The 20,083-nt window shown below is 35.8% G+C and overlaps 2 protein-coding genes across 8 annotated transcripts in view; one reads left to right on the forward strand and one right to left on the reverse strand.

Annotated features, from left to right (window-relative positions):
* Positions 1 to 18,669, forward strand: part of LOC18422038 (DNAJ heat shock N-terminal domain-containing protein) — a 62,124-nt gene extending 43,455 nt beyond the window's left edge. For 2 of the 7 annotated variants that reach the window (XM_088866196.1, XM_006827258.4), the window contains exons 15-21: positions 6,039 to 6,181; positions 6,366 to 6,512; positions 9,249 to 9,491; positions 10,484 to 10,543; positions 12,257 to 12,490; positions 13,903 to 14,103; positions 18,402 to 18,669. In XM_088866196.1, the coding sequence (XP_088722322.1) occupies positions 6,039 to 6,181; positions 6,366 to 6,512; positions 9,249 to 9,491; positions 10,484 to 10,543; positions 12,257 to 12,490; positions 13,903 to 14,031 (956 nt within the window). In that variant the 3' untranslated portion in view covers positions 14,032 to 14,103; positions 18,402 to 18,669. Of the gene's footprint in view, positions 1 to 6,038; positions 6,182 to 6,365; positions 6,513 to 9,248; positions 9,492 to 10,483; positions 10,544 to 12,256; positions 12,491 to 13,902; positions 14,104 to 15,106; positions 15,155 to 16,127; positions 16,868 to 18,401 lie in introns of all 7 variants that reach the window. The other 5 variants (XM_088866195.1, XM_088866194.1, XM_088866199.1 and 2 more) reach the window with 5 other exon arrangements.
* LOC18422046 (Arabinanase/levansucrase/invertase) lies at positions 14,863 to 16,623 on the reverse strand. The gene has a single exon (XM_006827259.4). It carries the CDS (start codon positions 16,621 to 16,623, stop codon positions 15,235 to 15,237), a length of 1,389 nt encoding a protein of 462 aa, XP_006827322.1. The 3' UTR covers positions 14,863 to 15,234.
* Positions 18,670 to 20,083: the final 1,414 nt, after the last annotated feature.

Genomic DNA, 20,083 nt, shown 5'->3' on the forward strand with positions numbered 1-20,083 from the left:
GAGTGGACTGGTGCCAATGGGTCAAAATAAGCGACAATAAAGACATTCCATTCGCCCTAGAAACCAAGATCTAGTACTGTTTTCTTATCGAACCCAATAAAGACCCATGACCCACAGTCTCAAAGTAGGGGCTCATTATTGGCTTTTCACAGTTGGATAATAAATAGTAGGACCATGATCCTGGAATGTGGATTTCAGTTCCCTTCTTTAAAAGAAATCTAGCACTTGTCACGACAGTGCAAAGCAGGCTCCCTCTATGCACATGTACACGTGTCCCTCTATAGGGTTGCTTCCTAGTAATGCGATTGTCATGTGTACATGCCGTGTAGAAGTTTGTTGAGGCTTTGGCTCTTGCTCTCACTGACTTACAATCGCACATAGGAGATCACACAGTTTGCCAGGCCTACAAACATCATCCCTGAGCATCTCTCCAACCTTAACACTGGATGACCCACTGCAAACCCTTTTCGGTAGTGCCATGTGCTTAGAGCTAAGGGTTTTGGACATGACCAGGGCCATAAACTGCTCAATAACACACACACTTCAATTGAAGTGCATATTCTACTATGAAATAGCATATTTGCAAGCTCTCTGGGCTTTTAAATGCCACAACCACCAACAAGGATAAATAGATGGGTATGCTGATGAATTTTATAAGTTGATGATGTGTAGTGATGTAGTTGAAAGAGAGGAGCAGTCCTTAGCTCGGTATGTTGATGGACAGAGAACATCTATACAAGATGCAATGGTTATGCAGCGTTACTGAACATTAGTTAAGGCTTACAACCTAGTAATGAAGGTTGAAGCTCAATAGAGGGGTCCATCATCAAGGTGGGACTCAGCACGGTTAATTCAAGTGGCCGTGGGAGTGAATTTAAGGGCCAAGGTGGGAATTTGGTGGCTGGACAGTCGTCATGACCTGCTGGCCCATCCAAACAACAGGATACAATGGGTGTTGGGTCCAGTTCTACTCTCGCAAATCATCCAAACAGTAGCATTAATAAGTGCTTTAAGTGTTTAGGTGTCGGACACATCTGCTCTTGGCGCCTGAATAAAAAGTTTGTGAACCTTCGAGAGGAGTTCCTTGAAGAGGACAACAAGCTAGCTTCTGATGGAGACCCTGTTTAGGATGAGGAATGAGGTAGAAGAGTCAAAAGTTACATTTAGTGACCATGAGGAGGCATAGGTTGGGCAGCATGATTACACCCCGAGTAGTAGACTAGGCAGATTGGTTAAACCCAAGAATTTCTCGTCAATTTGCTTCCAACATCAACAGGTCATTGATTGGGACTCTCCACTAGTCTTCGATAAGTGTTCAAATGAAGAAGGTAATGATCCAATTTTTGATCAAGAACCGGGTGAAAACAAAGAAGGTGACAATAGTTAAGATGAAGATGAAGGCTCTTTGGAAGAGAAAGCTGTTGAACGAGGGGTTGGAGATGTTCATCTCGAAGGTGTTCTACAGCTGAACCAAGGCAATTTCAGCAGGGTTTGGCTGTACTAATACATTTTCAGCTAGTTAATGTGACTACATATCATGGTTTTTCCATCAACATATAATGATCCTTTCCTCGAGGGGTTCTCAAAAGTATTTATGGATATATCAATTGATTGCAAAGATTGAGTTTCACTGCACAACTGTTATGTTTTGATTAGTCCAATAACTCACAAGTCCTAGGATCGTGTTTTCAGTATCCGGTTTGAAGGAGGGTGTAGGACTGACGCAAAGTTCATCTTAGCTTATTTCAAAACTCGAGTGCGAGTTTTCTCCAACTAGGGGAGAATGATGCAAGACAAGATGTTACCTTATTTTTTATTTTTTCTTAATAAATTTTTAGAATTAAAATTTAGAATTTTCCAGGATTTTTTTAGGAACGTTTTTTGGGGGATTTTAGGAATTTTAATAGTTTTTAGGATTTTTTGAGATGTGTGGTAAAGAGGGTAGAATACTTATGTCATTGCTTTTTTTGTTCGGGGTAAAAATGCCATAATATATTTTCTTTTAAGTGAAGGGACTTATGGGGTATGTTTTATAAAGTGTTAACTTAAGTGGGGATAGTTTTGGTGTATTTTCATTATAATATTATAAAAAGGCCTGGGGTGTTAGGTTTTTAAGACTTTTGGGGCATTAATAGTAAAAACATGCTGTGACAACTAGCCCCATTTAGGGTTTTAGAGTCACTTTTTTGTGCAAGGGATGCCAGATTACTCAAATTTGGGCCGTTTTGATGTTTTATTAATCTGTTTTTTATGTTTTTCTTTATTTTCCTGCATCAGTGATTCTCTAAATAAGAGGGTGATAGAAATTGTTCTAAATAGGTGGGATCCGCGTGTGTGTGTGTTTGGGGGGGGGGTTGCTAAGGTTTCAGCCCCTACATCTGTGGAGCCCACTTGGGGTGGGATATGAGGCCTACAAGGGACACATGCCCCACATATGAGTCATGCCCATGTTTTCATATTTTTGGGAATCTTGGGATGTGATTTATTTATTTTAAAAATATGTTAGATGGAAATATTTTTGGAAATTTTTTTATTTTTGTGAGATTTTGTGGGATATAGATTATCTTTGACCAAGTTTCAATTATTTTGAATTCCTTCTTATTATCCTCTTTTGAGAGAAAAGGAATTTTAGATAATTCTAGAAAATAAAGTTTTGACTGGTCAAATCTAGATAAATTAGAAGTGGATATGGGTCACATCTTAGGGGACAACGTTCCTAAATTTCTTCTCTAAATCATGATGGTTGATCATATAGATGGATGACTCAAATTAATTTCTCTCTCACCTCATAGATTAAATAAGTATTTTAAATAATGTTGAATCCTAATCTGATTGGAACGCCATATTGTCCTTGAGGCCTATATAAAGGGGGGTTGACACCTCATTCGCTACACATCTAATATATCTCTCTCTCTCTCTCTCTCTCTCTCTCTCTCTCAGGGTTTTAAAAATTGTGATCTGGATAGGCGTCACCCGATCCGGATCAGGTATCATTAGAGCCGTTTTGTTCTCAACATACACCGGGAACTGACCAGTTCCTCCCATGATTTGGTGGGTTCACTGGTAGAATCACCAATTCTGTCAGAGAACCGGCAATCCAACCTACTTTTGAACCGATGAACAGGAAGGGGTTATCCAACTAGTTCCTTTTTCAAAGTGTTTTTTTATTTATGATTTTAATAATTGAGTAGGCCTCATGCAGTTCCCACTTATTTTAAACCTTTCAACTTTATAGTAATTTTTTAATTGGAAAGGGATGGCCCATTGCAACCTTGTGAGATCACGTGGGATATTATATTCACATGATGTTGCATGTGAAATTCCCATTGTTTTCTCAAGTTCTCATATGGCCCTTTTATAGGCCTGCCCCACCCACATCATTCCCAAATTCTTCAATGTGGGATAAAAATGCCAGTACTTGCATGACAACCGTCCCACCCCCTCTTTCCATCAAAAACAAAAACCATATAAAAAAATAAAGTAAAAAGAGGGAAGACACGTAAATTCCAATGGATTCTTCTTATATATTGGGGAAAAAATAAAATACTAGAATCCAATATATTGGAGAAAAACAAATACATAAATTAAGACTGCAAAAAAACAAACACCCCAAGTACCTCTTGATCATCACAAGTAGCAGTGCATTTGATCTCCTAAAATATCCTCCCTCCAAAGTAACTTCTCCGTCTTCTCCATCTAGTACAATCTCAGTCCTGCTTTATATTTTGTCGAGCTTTTCGGCCTTCACCACAAGGTTTGCCCTCATCGAGAACAATGTTTTAACTACTATGCATAGTAAAACAATATTCAAGAAGAAAAAAAAAGTAATGGGTGCTTCTACCTTTCTATATATATATATATATATATATATATATAGAGAGAGAGAGAGAGAGAGAGAGAGAGAGAGAGAGGCATTCATAAAAAGGGCATTGAGAAATACACATTAGTATTAAAATAAAATTAACATAAAAAATCACTTTCTCCCTCTTTTCTTTGCTAAAAATATCAAAATGACTACAAATTTTTTTATAAAAATCTTGCATCAAAATTAGTATAAAAAATTGGTTGATATCAATAAACATCCAGACATGGAATGACGTCTCAATATTCACATATTTATGCAAAATAATGAAGTACATAATGCACCACCTTCATTTTTCTTGGAAACACAAAAACACTAGTTTTAGGGTTTTTTAAGTGATATTTAAGTTTTTTAAGGCCGAAATTGGCCGATCCAGCCGATTCTGCAATTCATATTGCTGATCCGCCTATCTAACCCGGTTTTCGAGTGGCCGATCCAGGTCACCTATCTATTTTTTACACATTGCTCTCTCCTCTGTCTCTCTCCTCCGCGCCACCTCTCTCTCTCTCTCTTTTCTCTAAGAAGGTCGCATGCCACCTCCCATAAGTGTCTAGGTTCCGTGCACCTCTAAAACATAGCCAAGAAGGGGGGCCATGCTCAGCCCTTGCTTTAGATTAGAGGAGGTGCCACTTTGTGGCATGCCCCTAGGTTTAAAGGGTTTAATAAAACCCTAATTTCAACCCATGCTCTCAGCCCCAGAAGTTTCTCAGAAAAAGCTGTTCTAGAGGTGCTTCCCAGTTCAGATTTGTGGATTTAACAGGTTCTCGGATTAAGTGTGTCATTGATCAGGTGATTGGGTGTGGGGGTGTGCTAAACCCTTTGGGGTAAGTCTAGGCAAACAGTCCAGTAAGTCTTCCCTCAGTCCTTTAATTTATTTTTGTTGTTCTTGTCTTATTTTTTCTTCCTAAAAGTGTTAGTTTATATTCAATTTGAATAAAGTTTATTTTGGCTGTAAGGTTTAAAGCTCTTAGACTGTAGTAATTTTGTTTTTATTGCATTGTGGCATCTGTAAGTAGAATTTTCACAAATTAAGAAAAGAAAGAAAGAGATCTTTTGAATTTATAGTCTGGAATTCTACATAGCCACTCCTTTCATCAACTCCGATTGACTTATTCCATATAGGTTTTCTTTTTCAATTCCTTACTTTTATTAGGGCGTTTCATTGTCATTTCTATTATTTTCATTGACCTGAATATGATATTGAATCGTTTTTGTAGCATGGGATCCTTGGGAGGGCATCTAGCCATCTCTCGGGTTGGTCAGCCTACATATGTATTTCTGTCGCCCTTACTTGATAACTTTGGAGAGGTGAAGATGTGTAGAGACAAAGAGAGAGGAAATGGGAGAAAGATAAATCTTCTTTAATGGGTTCTCATTACAGAAATAACAAAACATTAATAGGGTTTGTATACAATGTATATTTTGGTATAGACCAAACTAACCCTACACTATTATGTAATGATGAAATATGGCAATAGTATACAATTATACATACATACATACATACATACATACATACATACATACATAAGGTAATAATATTTTTATCGCTTACTAGACATAAGAAATTCAATGCGTAAATTGTCAATTTGATGATCTCCTTGAAATTATTTGTATATTCATACAAACATATATGTATGCATGTGTCCTTGCATGCATGTACATATGTATGATTAATTTATAAGTTTATGTACCAGATATGTTATTTTTCATTTTGTGTTTAAAAAAGTTTATTTTTTTGATTAAATGCTTAACTTATAATAACTCATTAAATTCAAATCCTGTATGTGTCCATGCCACCAAAAATGCACTTGCTGGCTATCAAAGACACATAGTTTAATAACTTATTTTCATTCCGTTAAGTGATTCTTGAAAAGCTTAATCCCATTCTTTAGAATGATATGCATTTTTGGCTGTTGCATAGAAATTACATTACCCCCATACTATGCATGCAGAAATATAGGCATGTTTACATGAGCTTTTGCACATACGTAGAAACATATATATATATATATATATATATATATATATATATATATATATATATATATATATATATATATATATATATATATATATATATGTGTGTGTGTGTGTGTGTATGTGTGTGTGTGTGTACCAGTGTGTCTGTCTGTAGCATCATTGTCTTTCTGACATAAATTCTATAAATTTTCAGTGCTCCCCCAGCTTAGGAGTGTTACTTCTAAGGAGCTGGGTTGCGATGCTAGGGGTTACTCTCGTGCCGGGAATCACACAACAACCTGGTATTGTGTGATTCTTGCTGGAAGACTTAGCCCAGAACTTAATCAAATGCGTGAAGTAAGTTTCTATTCTGTATTCTATGCTTTTGTACTCTGCAAGTCTTGTTGTTTGTTGAGGATTTAAATTCACACCTTCCCCTATTAGCAGTTTCAGTTAAGAGAATAGCCTCTGTGTGCATTATTCATTTGAGTTTCTTCTATTGCTTTTTCATGTGAATGAGATTGATCTAACTTGCAGACAGACCATGCGCAGGGTCCAAGATATATTGTCAGATGAAATTGCCACAGACATTTCTGACAAGGATGATTTTCCAGTCCCACAACTTGCTGTCCAAGCTCTACAAGACAAACGGTTGACTTTTGCATGGTTGGATGGAGAAGCCCAAAAAGTGAGTTGCATCATGTGTTCTATAGTACTAAACTTTTCAACATTCTAATAATGGTAGAACTGTTCTATGAAATGATTGTACATCGCATCATCACATTATCCTTGGACAATGGCATAAAATTTTCTATTAGAGATACAAACCATGTTGCACATTTTTTCCTACATTGTTGTCTTCCTTCGGCTTACATTTTTTATGATGGCGAAGATGATAAACATCGCGATTATTTGTGTTTTCTAACCTATACTGAAGGTTCTTTTCCCATATAAGAACTAATGCAGTACTCTATAATCTGGAAGGCAGGCTAAGGAAGCACCTCAAAATTCGCATATTTTATAAGTCCAAAGATTCAAAGCCTCTAGGAAGTGTTTTCATGGAGCATGAGTGCCCTCCTCAGTAGGACGATTCATGATTAAAGTTGATCTTGAAGATAGCCACTGGTTGGGAGGATTTCCATTGATAACTTAACCTTGTGTTTTTTATTATAATGGAACCAATTGCAACCCAGATGAGACTGGCTTCATGTGGATGAAGATGAACTCCCGTGTTGGTTTGAAGGTGTGCAGACAGTTGGTCCCCTTCACGTGTTTAGGGGATAGTAGCTGATCTTTAGAAACGTCTACTACGTGGCAAGTCACCTTGCTTTATATAAGTATTTTGATATTGAATGCTTTGTGCTCAGTTTTATGCGCAATTGTGTCAAAGTATATGCAGCTGCTTTTTATGCGCAATTGTGTCATAGTATATGCAGCTGCTTTTTATGTGCTATTGCGTCAAAATATATGCCGCTGCTTTTACATACCAGTATGAAACCCCACACTATGCGAGTGGGAGTTTTGCTAAATTCCATATGGGTATTGGTATTGTTTTTATTGTTTGTTGAGTGATGTTTTGGTCAGTGTGAAACATCCTAATTTGAAGACCAAAGAAAATAGCACGCTGTTCTCTTATCTAGTTTAGTTTAATGACCTAGGTGCCATTTGATTTAGAGTTTTGGGGTTTCTTTAGGCCGTTGAATCTAGGTGATTGCCCTTATCATCTGCATCGTAAGATGGATCCTTCTGTCATAGTTGCCTTCTCTTTGGGCTTGTGGAAAAAATATCATTTATATTTCTTTGGGGCTAATGGGTTTTAAGGCTGAGGGTAGGGTTTCGGTGTCAGGAAAACTTCCCTGAATACTCCTATAGATCATCGTTTAGGATCTTAGGCAATTAAGCAATGTTTTTCTCAGAAACCATCGTTCTCCAAAAGAATATCATAAACTGTTTAAACTGTTTTTTTGGAAAAAAAATCCGGCCTAAGATTTCATATTTTATATTAGGTTTTTCTCTTCTCTATTCGTTCTAGAGTATAAAAGTAATTTGAATTTAAAAATAATTTGGCTTTCAGGTCCCAAACTTGTAATGAAAGAGTATTTTTTTAGTTTATTTTTATTTCTGTATTTTTTTTTTAATTTACTCTTTAACAGTTACTTTTTTGGCTAGGCTACACTTTACCATTATTGTGCAGAATGTTGTCCCATTCCACTTAAGTAGGGAAAGGGATCAAGGGTAGGAGCATAAATGACTGCATGACCCAAAAGTAGAGCATGTTGACTAGTACTTTATGGAAGCTTGAACAAGGGATTTTTTCCGGTTATGGCTACAATTTTGCTACATAAATGTAACTGGAAGCAGACAATTTCTTGATGATTTTGAGCAGAAAGTCAACCGGCGAGGTTGGCTTGAGAAAAAGGAGAAATCAATGGAATCACCATAGCCCATGAATTTGAGGTCTGGGAAAGTCATCTTTCTTTAGTGCCTAATGGGAGTTAGCTGCAATCATGGTGGTGATGTTGCTTCTACATGTGAAAGATGATGTTGGTGGTGGTGGTGATGGTTGTGTGCAGAGAAGACCTTGAAAAAGGGTTCCACAAAGTGTGTCTTGGCATCGTCGTGGAGTGAGAATGCATAATTAAGTATAGGGGGGAAAAATGACCACTGCCTTGCTTAAAAAAGAGTACTATGATTGGGTGTGCTAGTGTGCTAGGACATAGACAGGTGATTTTTATCAAGCTCATGTAGTTTTAAATACCGCCTAGTCATATGTGCTTTGTTACTCTTTAAAAGTTGTTTGAATCTTTCAAATTCATGATAATGTTGGTTTCTATTTTCTTTTGTGGTTGATGAATGAAAAGTCATACTGAAAAGCTATGCATCATTTCCTTGTTTGTTAGCATGTTGCTCTAAATTTTTCCAATTTTCCTCTTGCTTGTTTGGTTTGGATCATTGTTTAATAATCAATTGTTCTGAAGTTCGTTGATGGGTAAATATCTCTATGTTTCTTCTATTAATTACAGCATATCTACAAGTTACAAGGGCTTGAATAGAATCTGTATGAGTTCTTGGGAATCCCACTTAACCAAAAACGAATGTGCCATAGGGCTAGGTCTACCCCCTGAAGCGAAAGGTAGTGGGCCCATGGTGTCAGATCTGTAATGGTAGTGTGAGGGGAAGATCTGTTGGTCTTTTCTTTTTCTGATAAATGGGAGGTTTGTTGGTGTTCCTTTTCATAGTCACTTTTCTTTAACATTATTTATGATACCTTTTCTGTCATCATATGGTGAGGGTTTTTTTTCTCCCCCATTAGGTAGATTGCATAGTGAGATTTTGCAATTTCTAACATCTCAAGCATTGCTTTTCTGTATTTTAATGTTATTTTATATAGCTCAATGCAATAACACTGTCTTATTTTATTCAGAAATATTGTTTTTTCTATCTTTATTCGGAGTATGGTTATGAAACCTGTGGCCCTCGAAGATACGACGATCCTGTTGATGTACCACAACTATTTATTGTACGCTATAGCCAGAATTCTTCAAAAGTTGCTGTAAAGGTTGAGAGACCTGCGAAAACAATTTGGGATACATTACGAGAGGAGGAAGAAGATCATCTGGCATCACAGCTTGTGGCTAGATACAATGGTTCGAGTGTAATTCCATCTGTAAGAGTTTCTTATAATAAGAGTTTCTTATGACCTTTTACAAGATGTTATTAATTGCTATAGGAATGATCTTATCTGCCTAGTTGTGAGAAGTTTATTTTGACAAATTTGTTTCTTGTTTTGGAAGCACAATATTTTCTTGTAGTTTGTTTTGTTAAATTTTGTTGTTCTTGCTCGTTGATACCTTTCCTGTTGTATCCCTTTCCTTTTCTTCATTGGGAAGAATTGAGCCTTGTTTATGAACGAAAGCTTAGTGTATAGACTGAAGGAATGAAAATATAACTGTCAGTACTGCCTTGCATGTTCCAAATGTCTATACACAATGAAATTACAAGGTTTGCATATCTTGTTCTAGACCCATGGTTTTGGTCTTCATATAATGAGATGGCCCCTTTGCGGATGACCGATAGTTCATTTGCTGTTCTTTCAAGAGTGGAAATATTAGTTTCTGCCGACTCTATTTCTTTGATTATTCTTTTAAATTAACAATACTATGGCTAGCCGCACGACTGGGCAAGTTCTTCATCTCCAATTGAATTCCTGGTCATACTAGCATTAACCAATCTTTTGCCATATAATTGGCACATCTTACAAATATACAAGTTGGTGAATTGGAATCTTTTAGGCAACTGGCATTTGGGGTTTGAGGAAATGTTGGGAGCTAGTGGTGTTGAGTCATTGATGTTAAATATGATTGACCTGGGATGTTTTTGTTGTTGAGGTGTTGGGTTGGTGTACTGGGGTGCATAAGGCTTAACCGTTAACTTCCCACTTCTCGTAATCCTCAAATTTCATCTCAGTTCTTTCCTTTTATGAGCTTCCATCATGTGATTGCTCCAACTAATTTGAAAAATCAATATGATCTTAAAGGTAGCAGATAGTTAAGATAGATTCACACTGTTGCTTTCTTTGCTATGTGATACCACTTCCATCTTTTTCCTGCAGTTATTTTATTTTATTTTTATTTCATCACAATCTGTGTTCTATGGCAGATTCTGGAATGGATCTCACAGATTATCAAGGATGGAGACTCTAAAAATTTACCCTTCTTTGTAAGTGGCAGTTATGAATATTCTGGACAGATCTTGATGTGCTAATTGGTTTAGCTCATAACAATGGAAATCCCATCTATTTGGTATGAAGATAACGTATTGGTTGGCTTCTGAATGATGTGACATGACAGCCTTTGACTATATTATTTTTCTGCAACTTTAAGTTCAATTAGGTCATGAATGCTCTTTAAATAGATTTCTTTGTGATCATAGAGCTTTTTTATTAGCAACTTCTTGTCCATGTCAAGAGTGCATGTCTTTGGATGTGGCATTTATATCCATTATCAAATAATGAACTGGAATTAAGAGTAAGCATATTTAAGGTTAGGATTTCTATAAGTGATTTAGCCTGCTAGACCTTGTCCGTTTTGTCTTATCAGGGGTTAAGGTTTTGTGTATCTGCACTTGTCACACATAAAGTTCTCCTTCCCCTTCAAGTTTTACTGTGTGCAGTGAGGAGGGCAAGTCAAAATATAGATATTTTATAATCTAGTCAGTTAAAATGAATGCAGTTTCAATCCCAAGTATTCGCATCGGTTGAGCTCTTTCTTCATCCAAAACATGGATCTTCGTAGTAGACATTTCTTTTTTTTGATTGTTAACTTAGGACCTCAATAGCAATGGAACTCTAGATGTCATGTTGTGAAACCTGCTACCCTGATCACCCAGGACTAGAGCCCATTCCTTCTACAATAGACATTTCTCTCATTAGATTACTACAATCTCTGGGTGAATGGGAGTGTGGGTGCAAATGGCTACCAGGTGGCTCAAACTAGACCCTTACCACTCTGTAGTAGATGGCTTAGAGCTTGCTCTTGCTGTATCAATCTGGTGCTGTGTATTTGTTATAATCATGTTTTTAAGCATGGGTTGGACTCGGAACTCGTATCCTGCTCAAGCTGAGTGAACTAGGGTGATTCTGAGTCAACTTGCCCGAGTCCCTCCCGAGCCTTGCAAAGGACCAAAAAAAAAGAAAAAAACTAAAAATTTGGTAAAATTGGAAAAAAAAGAGAAAAAAAGAAATGATAAACAACAAAAAAAAAATATATAAGATGTGAAAAAGTTTTCAAAGTATAGAAAACTAATTAAATATCATTTTTCTTAGAATGACTAAGAAAAATGGATTAAAATTCATAAAAATCATATGCAAATTTAATTAGATATCAATTATAATTGATTTAAACAAAGGGGGGTGTTCTGGACTCAGCAGCCTGCCAAGTCCGAGTGAACTCGCATGAGTTTCTTTTTCACTGGTTGTATTAGGTGTGGCTATTGGACTGCAAGCATGTCTTGTAAGTTTCCTCTCAGTCTACTTCTACAGAAAATGATGGATCCAAGCTTTTGGCAATGAAGGCATTGATGAGATTCAGAGCACTACTAGTTCCATGATCATACTAGGCCACATGAGCATGAGAACCTACTTGAAGTTAGCTTAGATATTACAACCTGTCCAAAGCTAGTTTGGATTCCCCACACCCCCCCCCACCCCCAATTGAAAATGCACTAGTTTTACTTTAATCAGCCACTCTATTAGGGAACTTAGGGGTTGATCCGAGTTTCTGAGATTGCAGAGGCAAATTAGGTTCAAGAAATTCACGTCTGCTTATGCATTACATGTTGAAAATAAATAATACAGTTTCTTACTTCTTGAGGATGTTGATTTGGATGTATTTTATGTTATATCTCAATTCTGTTTCTCTATATTGCATACAGAGGATGAAGACTCCAGAACTTATTCCTGAGGATGCTAACCCGCTCTGGTCCAAAGGGGCTGAAGGGATTGTGTCCACAAGCAAATCAATTAAGTTAAAATTACAGAGCATTGGTACGGATATTTATGATCGAATGAGAGATCCAAGGGTGGGGCCCATCTTGCTACTAGTGGCATCTTTGTATTTTGGCACCATCTGGCTGCATGCCAGCGAGTCAATTCAGCAGGGTAAAAAGGTGAAGAATGGCATCCATAATTTCTTTACTCTGTTGTCACAATTTTCACTTGGTTACGGTAACAAATGGATAAAAAGTTACCATTTCTTCCCAGGGCTTCATTTTATTGTTCAATTAGCAACTGAACTTGGTTTATTTCTTATGTTATAGTTTCATTCCTTATAGGTAAAACAAGAATATAGAATGGAAGTAGCAGTTTCAGGAGAAATTTATATCTTATGATTCTCTACAAAACAATATTCTTTTTTTTAAAGAAGAGATTATCTTGCCTGTTATCCTTGTCGTGTAGCTGTTAATTTTAGTCATCTTATTGTCTAAACAATCACAATCTCCAAGTGAGAACAGTATACAGGCATTATTAATGAGCTGCTGTGGTGCTGCTCGGATCCATTATCAAGGAAAAGTATGTTGCATATATATATCCATTATCTTTTGATACATTCAATAAACCAGTTCCTAACTGTCTTCTTTATGAGAAGCAGATTGTATTAAATCTCATACTGCATATCAAGGGCCATTGCATAGACTGCACTCTACCTCAACATTTTCCCCAAAACTTAAATTTTTGTGCTAAAAAAGGGTTAGGCTGGTAGATTGTTCATCATTATCATTGCGAAGCCACACTCAAAGGACACAGATGACCTAAATTAAAATTGAGATAGGATGTGTTACTAATCACAACTGTATACTTCATTTCTTGGATAAATTGAATTTATCAATATTATACGATACATTCCTTCAAATGTATGAGGTTTATCATAAATATTTGATTGGGAGAAATTTTTCAAAATACCTATGACATGTATTTCATTTTACACTTTTGACACTATTCCAAGTCATAATCTTGTGTCTTTCTAAGGGTATTTTTAAAATTAAATCAAAGAAGATGGTTTCAATATTAAAGGGTTGACCTCACATGGGTTTTTTGATAATTTTCCCTTTAATTAGCTAGATTATTTTAGAGCGAGTAATAACATATGACATTTTATGTTATTTCTTCAAATATTATAATTAAAATTTGCCGTAAATATGTAGAACTAATAGTTTATTTTGATAAAATTTGCTATAGAAAATAAATTTGTATTATATCATTATATTAAGAATCCAAATTTTCCTTTTTTATAGTTATTATTTCTTTAAAAGTTTTAATTTCCTAGATTTTTCTGTAAATGAAAAATACACATACAGACTTCTTTATATCGTTAGTATTGATATACACTTCCTTGCTTCACTTTTCAAAACCATGGAAAATATGCACTTGCATTTTGCCATTCATGCTTTCCAATGCACACACTATGTACTAGTTATGTGCATGTCTACAATGGCTCGGTACATCCGTGGTGCTATTGATTTTCCTGTTCTTGTCATTTTTCTGGCAATTATGACTGTATCACAGATCCATTATTATGCAGGACATCAGCGGGGATTCTACCAAAGATCATACAAGGGCAAGAGTTAATTCTGAACGGCCTGCATCCATTACTGACATAGAACCCAAAGATGCACATCAAATGGTCACAACAGACTCTGACTCCAATTAACTACCACTAATCCGAAGTAGGACCTATCACTCCTCACGGGAAACAAAATATGTCGTGAGGTTTGGAATCTAGGTAGCTTCCTCATCTGCTTTTGTTCTTTGGCATAATTCTTTTTCTCTTTTACATAAATTGTTTTTTGGGCTTTTTAATTTTTCAGATCAAAGTGAGACCGTAGTCTAAAATATAATTGATGTTTATTATCATTACTGTTTTTCGACCTTTTTCTGCCTATCTTTACTCTTTGGAAGTATAGTTTTTACAGCTTGGCTTTTTTTTAATACAGCTTTAGTTTGATCGTAAGGTTAATTTATAAGTATTAATTTAAAAGTTTTCTTGGTTTTTCTCTTTTGATGGATCATATGTTAGACTATAATTTGGTGGAAATCAAATTGACATTGGCATGGTCATAAATCACGATATCATGTAAGCATCTTATGTGAATAATTTTGTCTTTAATTCTTTGTTGATTTTGCTCTTTGGGCGGATGGTTGTTGGTTGACATAGTGGTATAATTTTGTTACTTCAAATCTAATATCTATGACGAAATAATGTGACTTAGGTATGATTGAAGAGTAATATTGAATAGAAAATTTAACTAAACGGTATTGCTCGATCATCTTTCTCTTTCTCATGGTGTACGTCTAACAAAAGCTTCTTTGCACACCCAAGCGAATCATTCACGCTCACATGGCACTAGCCTCTCTGCTTGCGTGGAGCTGTGCATGCACAAGCAGAATACTAGCACCATCTACTTAACTTGCTAGACTTAATACCCATCCTAGGAACTCTCTTCCCATTGCGGATCTTGTGACAAATAATTGAACAACATGGTGCCAGAAAGTCAAATTGTCCCCATTTGACTCTAAAAAACAACTTACATCCACAAATAACATAAAAGAGTTTAGATATCCATATAAGACGTTCACAAGAATTTAAATGTTGAATAATTGTGTACTCAAGATAAATGCCATCCGTTCCATACAGGCAATAACTTGAATAACATATATTAGAGTTCTGCATGCTAAACCAATTTGTCTTTTCTATTTACTCTGATAGTGGTCATTATTTCATACAGCAGAATCATAACTATGAGGCCTTTTTCCTGCATAAACTCAGAAAGAAGGTATGTCTTTGATTTACTAGTTCCAAAAAAAAGGTGCTGTTGAATCAGCCTCATTCACACACACGCACATGCAGATTTCCTCACAGGTGAAATCCTTTCCATCTCTTGAAAGTTTTGAGTCCATCATCAGAAACAGCCATTCCGATACCTGACCTCCCTACTTTCCCAAATCCCCTGTAATACAACCTCCATTCATTTCCTCCATCCATTCGAACTACACTTGGTGAACCCACCCCTCCATTATCCCATCTATCCTTCTCTGCTGAGGGTCCTAAAACCACCACCCCTTCGCTACACCTCCTCCAATCTTTCAATCCATCTGGTGATTCTGCCAATCCAATGCTTCGAGACCCATCTGCCTTTAACCCTTCATAAACCATGACATACCCTTCTCCACTTTCCTTCCCTATCTTACTCACCACTTGCGGGCCCATAACACCCCCCTCATCAAATGATCCAGGCAACCCACCTCCCATTATTTTTCCCAATTTTACCCATTTTATACCATCTCTAGATCTCGCGAGGCCTATGCAGAAACACCCGGCCTGCATGTCAAAAGAATGATAATACATCCTTAGATCATTGCGACAGTGATAAACAACCTGTGGTGAGGCTATAAAAGTCGAATCCCACTCCCCCTCTCCACCCACATCGATCAATGCACCACTGTGGTGCTCTCCTTCGATCCTTGCCCAATGCTTCCCATCCTGGCTCATTGCCAAACCGGGTAATGACCTAAAAATTTGGTGGCTCCCGGAGCCCCTGTCCGGGTTTCCAATTGGGGGCTTCGTCATCATGTCAATCTCTTCGGAGTTGAAACCTGTGTAATAGAGCCAGTAAACCCCAATTGATGCCCTGTCTCTGTTACTAGACATTATAAGGATGTCCGAAGGCCTGATATTCTCGGTGTCAAAAGCCCACCAGTCCTGACTACAATGCATAACTAACCCCACATCTTCTGTGGTTCTGGCAGGTCCGGAACCCCTTTCCCAGTGGACCCCATTTGAAGAGATTGCAAACCCAATAGAATCGCAGGTCTGGTCACCCCTCCCATGGTACCACATGCACCATCTCTCCTCATCATCACTGAGATATCTCCTTATAACAGGAGACCCGATTTCTTTACTATCCCAAGAGTTTCTGCAACCAAGGTCGAAGACCAGGCCCTCGGTGTTTGTCTCTGAGAGAAGGAAATCACTTTTATTATTGATGGTGGAGGAGGAATTAAAGGTGGGGTTGTCATCGTTATCGAGTGGGCCTTTGGCACTTTCAGGGATGGCGTCACCTGCAACATCTCTCCTCGTGAAGCAATGGGTGGTGAGGCAAGATTTGCTGCAAGCATAATGTGTGAGCACCTTTTGTGGCTTTGAGCTGAGAGAGTAGTTGAGGAAAGTTGCAGAGGTCCTTGTGTTAAAGGGCAGAATGGTAGGGAAAGATGCAAGGGCGTTAACATAGCAGGTCGCCTCCATGGGGGAACTGAGTTGAGCTGGAGGAATGAGGCTGAGAGGTTTGGTTGTTGTATGAGGGGAAAGTTGGGGATGGTTGTGTCCTTGAGGAATTCGATGTTGAAGCCATCAATTCATCATATTTATTCTGTATGGTTTGGTTTTTTGGGGATTTGTGAAAAGCAAAAGGGGATTGGGGTTCTCGGAGGAAGAAAGGAATGTGTCCAAGCCGGGTCTTCTTTAGAGCCCTGGAGTTTTCCTGGATTGGGTTGAGCTTTTTTGCCTCATGGAGAGAGAGGGAGAGAGAGGAAGAGATGATATATATATATATATATATATATATATATGGAAAATTTTATATAGAGCCAAGGCTCTAAACGATCAAATTTGAGCCTACCTCAAAGATTTCACTAGAAGTTGTTTGATGCCCAAAGATCTTCAAATTGATCATCTCGACATCAAGATGCATGGACATGCGAAAAAAATGGATTTCAAGTTTTTGAAATAGTGCACTTTATAACGCATTTTTGGACTCTTAATTTTCAAGATTTTCAAGTTTTTATAGATTTGTTGATCTACACCATTTTTTAAGCTTTAAACTTTTTTAATAAATAAAAAAATATTTTTTAAGGCTATCACAAAGATTTCCCATATTAAAACTATATTTTCGATACTATTTGAAAGAAGGCTTTAATTTGATTGTTTAGAGCCTAGGCTCTATAAAAACCACATCCATATATATATATATATATATATATATATATATATATATATATATATATATATATATATATATATATATATATATATATATATATATAAATGAGAAAAGATTATGTCATTTCACGGGCTGACAGCTGCAAGATTGAATTTGCGCTCAATCTAATAGTCACGATCTTATTTTGTATTTGAATTTTCATATTTTTTATAAATCCAAATAACTTGAAATTTGGAACGTCTACTCTTAAAAAATAGTAGAATTTAATAAAAAATATTTTAAAAATATAAATTGATCAAAATACCGTCAAAACGTTTTGGGGGAATTTTAGTCAATATATATTTTGTAAAATATTTTTTTTATATTTTTATTAGGTGTGCCTTGATGAGTAGAATGTACATTTAAATTTTCAAGTGATTGGATTTGTAGAAAAAAAATAAAAATTCAAATACGAAATAAGGTTGTGACTGTCAGATCGGCCCAGATTCAATCTGGGGCTCAATCCAATGGTCACAACTTTATTTTGTATTTGAATTTTCATTTTTTTTTTATATGAATGCAAATCACTTGAACTTTTAAGCGTCTATTTTCCAAAAATAGGATAATCTAATAAATATAAAAACTAATAATTTGTAAAATATAAATAGATCAAAATACCCATAAACGTTTTAGAGGTATTTTAGTTAATTTATATTTTACAAATTATTTTTTTTATATTTTTATTAGATGCACCTTAATGAGAAGAATAAATGTTTAAAATTTCAAGTGATTTTGATTTGTAGAAAATAAATAAAAATTCAAATACAAAATGAGGTTGTAACTGTCAGATTTGTCTAGATTGAATCTAAACCATTGGTTGATACTGTAGCTGGGTTTAGTATTTTTGTTTTCAAAGAGCTCCATGGATATAGACAAGCAAAGCTAGAAATTTGTGCGGAAAAATTATCAAATTGGCAGTTCTTGTGAATGGAGAAGTAGTTGAATTATCACCCCCACCTTTTCAACAATTTCTTCTTCTTCTTTTTAATTTTTCTCTTTTATTTAACCCGTATGACGTTACTGACTACCCTTCTCTAATTTTCAGGAAATCAACTCCTCGGTGAGGTTAAATTGGAGCTTCCTTCACATGTATATCATGAGATAGTATTTATGTGGGTAAATTTTTTATTTTTTATTTTTTTTGCAATAATTAATTTAGGTTTTTAGATATCTTTCAATGGGAAAGATAGAATTATTGAACAAATTTATGATATCTAGAATTGGAAATTTTATCTATTTATAATTATTTGACTAAAAATATGTGATTTGTAGCAAATTACTTTGAATGAAATAAATATGGCTTTTCAAAAAAATCATTTTGTATGTACAATTGTCAATAAGTTTATCTCACATGATTTTATGAGGAACATAGTTGAGCAACAAATAATTCATTATAGTGATTAGTTTTATTGAAACAATGAATTATCAGTAATAACGAATACATCCAAACAAGCCCTCATCATATTAACGTTTTATTATTGTGACTTGATTCTCTTGGTTAATCTTAGAAAAAAGAATAATGGCCATAAATTTTTGGAATTTCAAAATTATAGTGCTTTCACAGTTATTATTCTAGTTACCGTATTCATCCCATTTTATTATTTTAGAAAAACAAAATAGGGTTGTCTACAAAGAGACCATTTTACTTTTTGTATATGGATATCACAATCATTCTTATTTGTTCAATGTCAATTTGGATGGCTCGAGGTGAGTCACAAGGTTCTAGCTATTTTTTTATGAGCTTTGTGTTTATTCAATGTTACTCTTATAACCACCCATTTGAAATTTAAGGACAAGAATGATTGTGACTTCCGTATACAAAAAATAAATTATCTTTATAAACGATCCCAACAAAATATTTATGAACTTAAAAAGATTTTGAAATAAATAATGTGCATGTAGTTGTAAAGCTAAAATACAACTTGCTGTACACGCTCTTAGAGAGTTTTATTAGAGACATCTCTCTCCATGAGCGTGATGTTGTGTTTCATACCTCCTTGGATATGAAGCCATTTTCTCATGAAATATTGGAAATTGGCTTGGTGAACAGAAATCCTTTTTAAATAGAGACTTCCGGCGAACCTCAATGTTAGGCCTTTTTTTAAAGAAAACTTGGAATATTTGAAACCTCAATATGGAAGGGAGGAGAGCTCGGTATGTCTTAATATGATTTGGCAGCACATCGTAGAATTTCTAATTTTTGAATGGGAAATTTATTAAAGTTCCTAATTTGTCCACAATTTAACAATTTACTCTTTCAACTATTCCAGCTCATGGGTGGTGCATTTTTATGGTATTTTAAAATTAAATTTTGATGGTATTTTAAAAGTATAAGTGGTTTATGCGTGGGAGGACGCATGGCATTGAGGCATCTCACATCGATTTTAAGAATGGACGTGGGTTGTGGTATCTCCGAAAAAAGGTGAAATCAAACTGATTGAATTGTCTTAATAAATTATTATTTTATTTTTAGAATTTATTTCTTTTTACACATTTATATTTTTCATGTTGGAAATTATATATAGCTAAAAAATAATTTCCAAAATCTATCTCAAAAATGGATGATGAAGAGGGGGGGCGCATTGCCCCGGGATTCATAAAAACCGTGTCCATTTCAAAGTTAAGTAAAAAAGGAAGATAATAAATTAAATATTTGATCTCTGGCGCATCAGAATATAGGACTAGGTATTCTGGCGCATCTCTCGTGCTCATGATGTTCACAATTGA

This window comes from Amborella trichopoda, chromosome 4 (genome assembly GCF_054954075.1).
Source record: "Amborella trichopoda isolate Santa Cruz 75 chromosome 4, AtrichopodaSantaCruz75HAP2 v2.0, whole genome shotgun sequence".
NCBI lineage: Eukaryota > Viridiplantae > Streptophyta > Magnoliopsida > Amborellales > Amborellaceae > Amborella > Amborella trichopoda.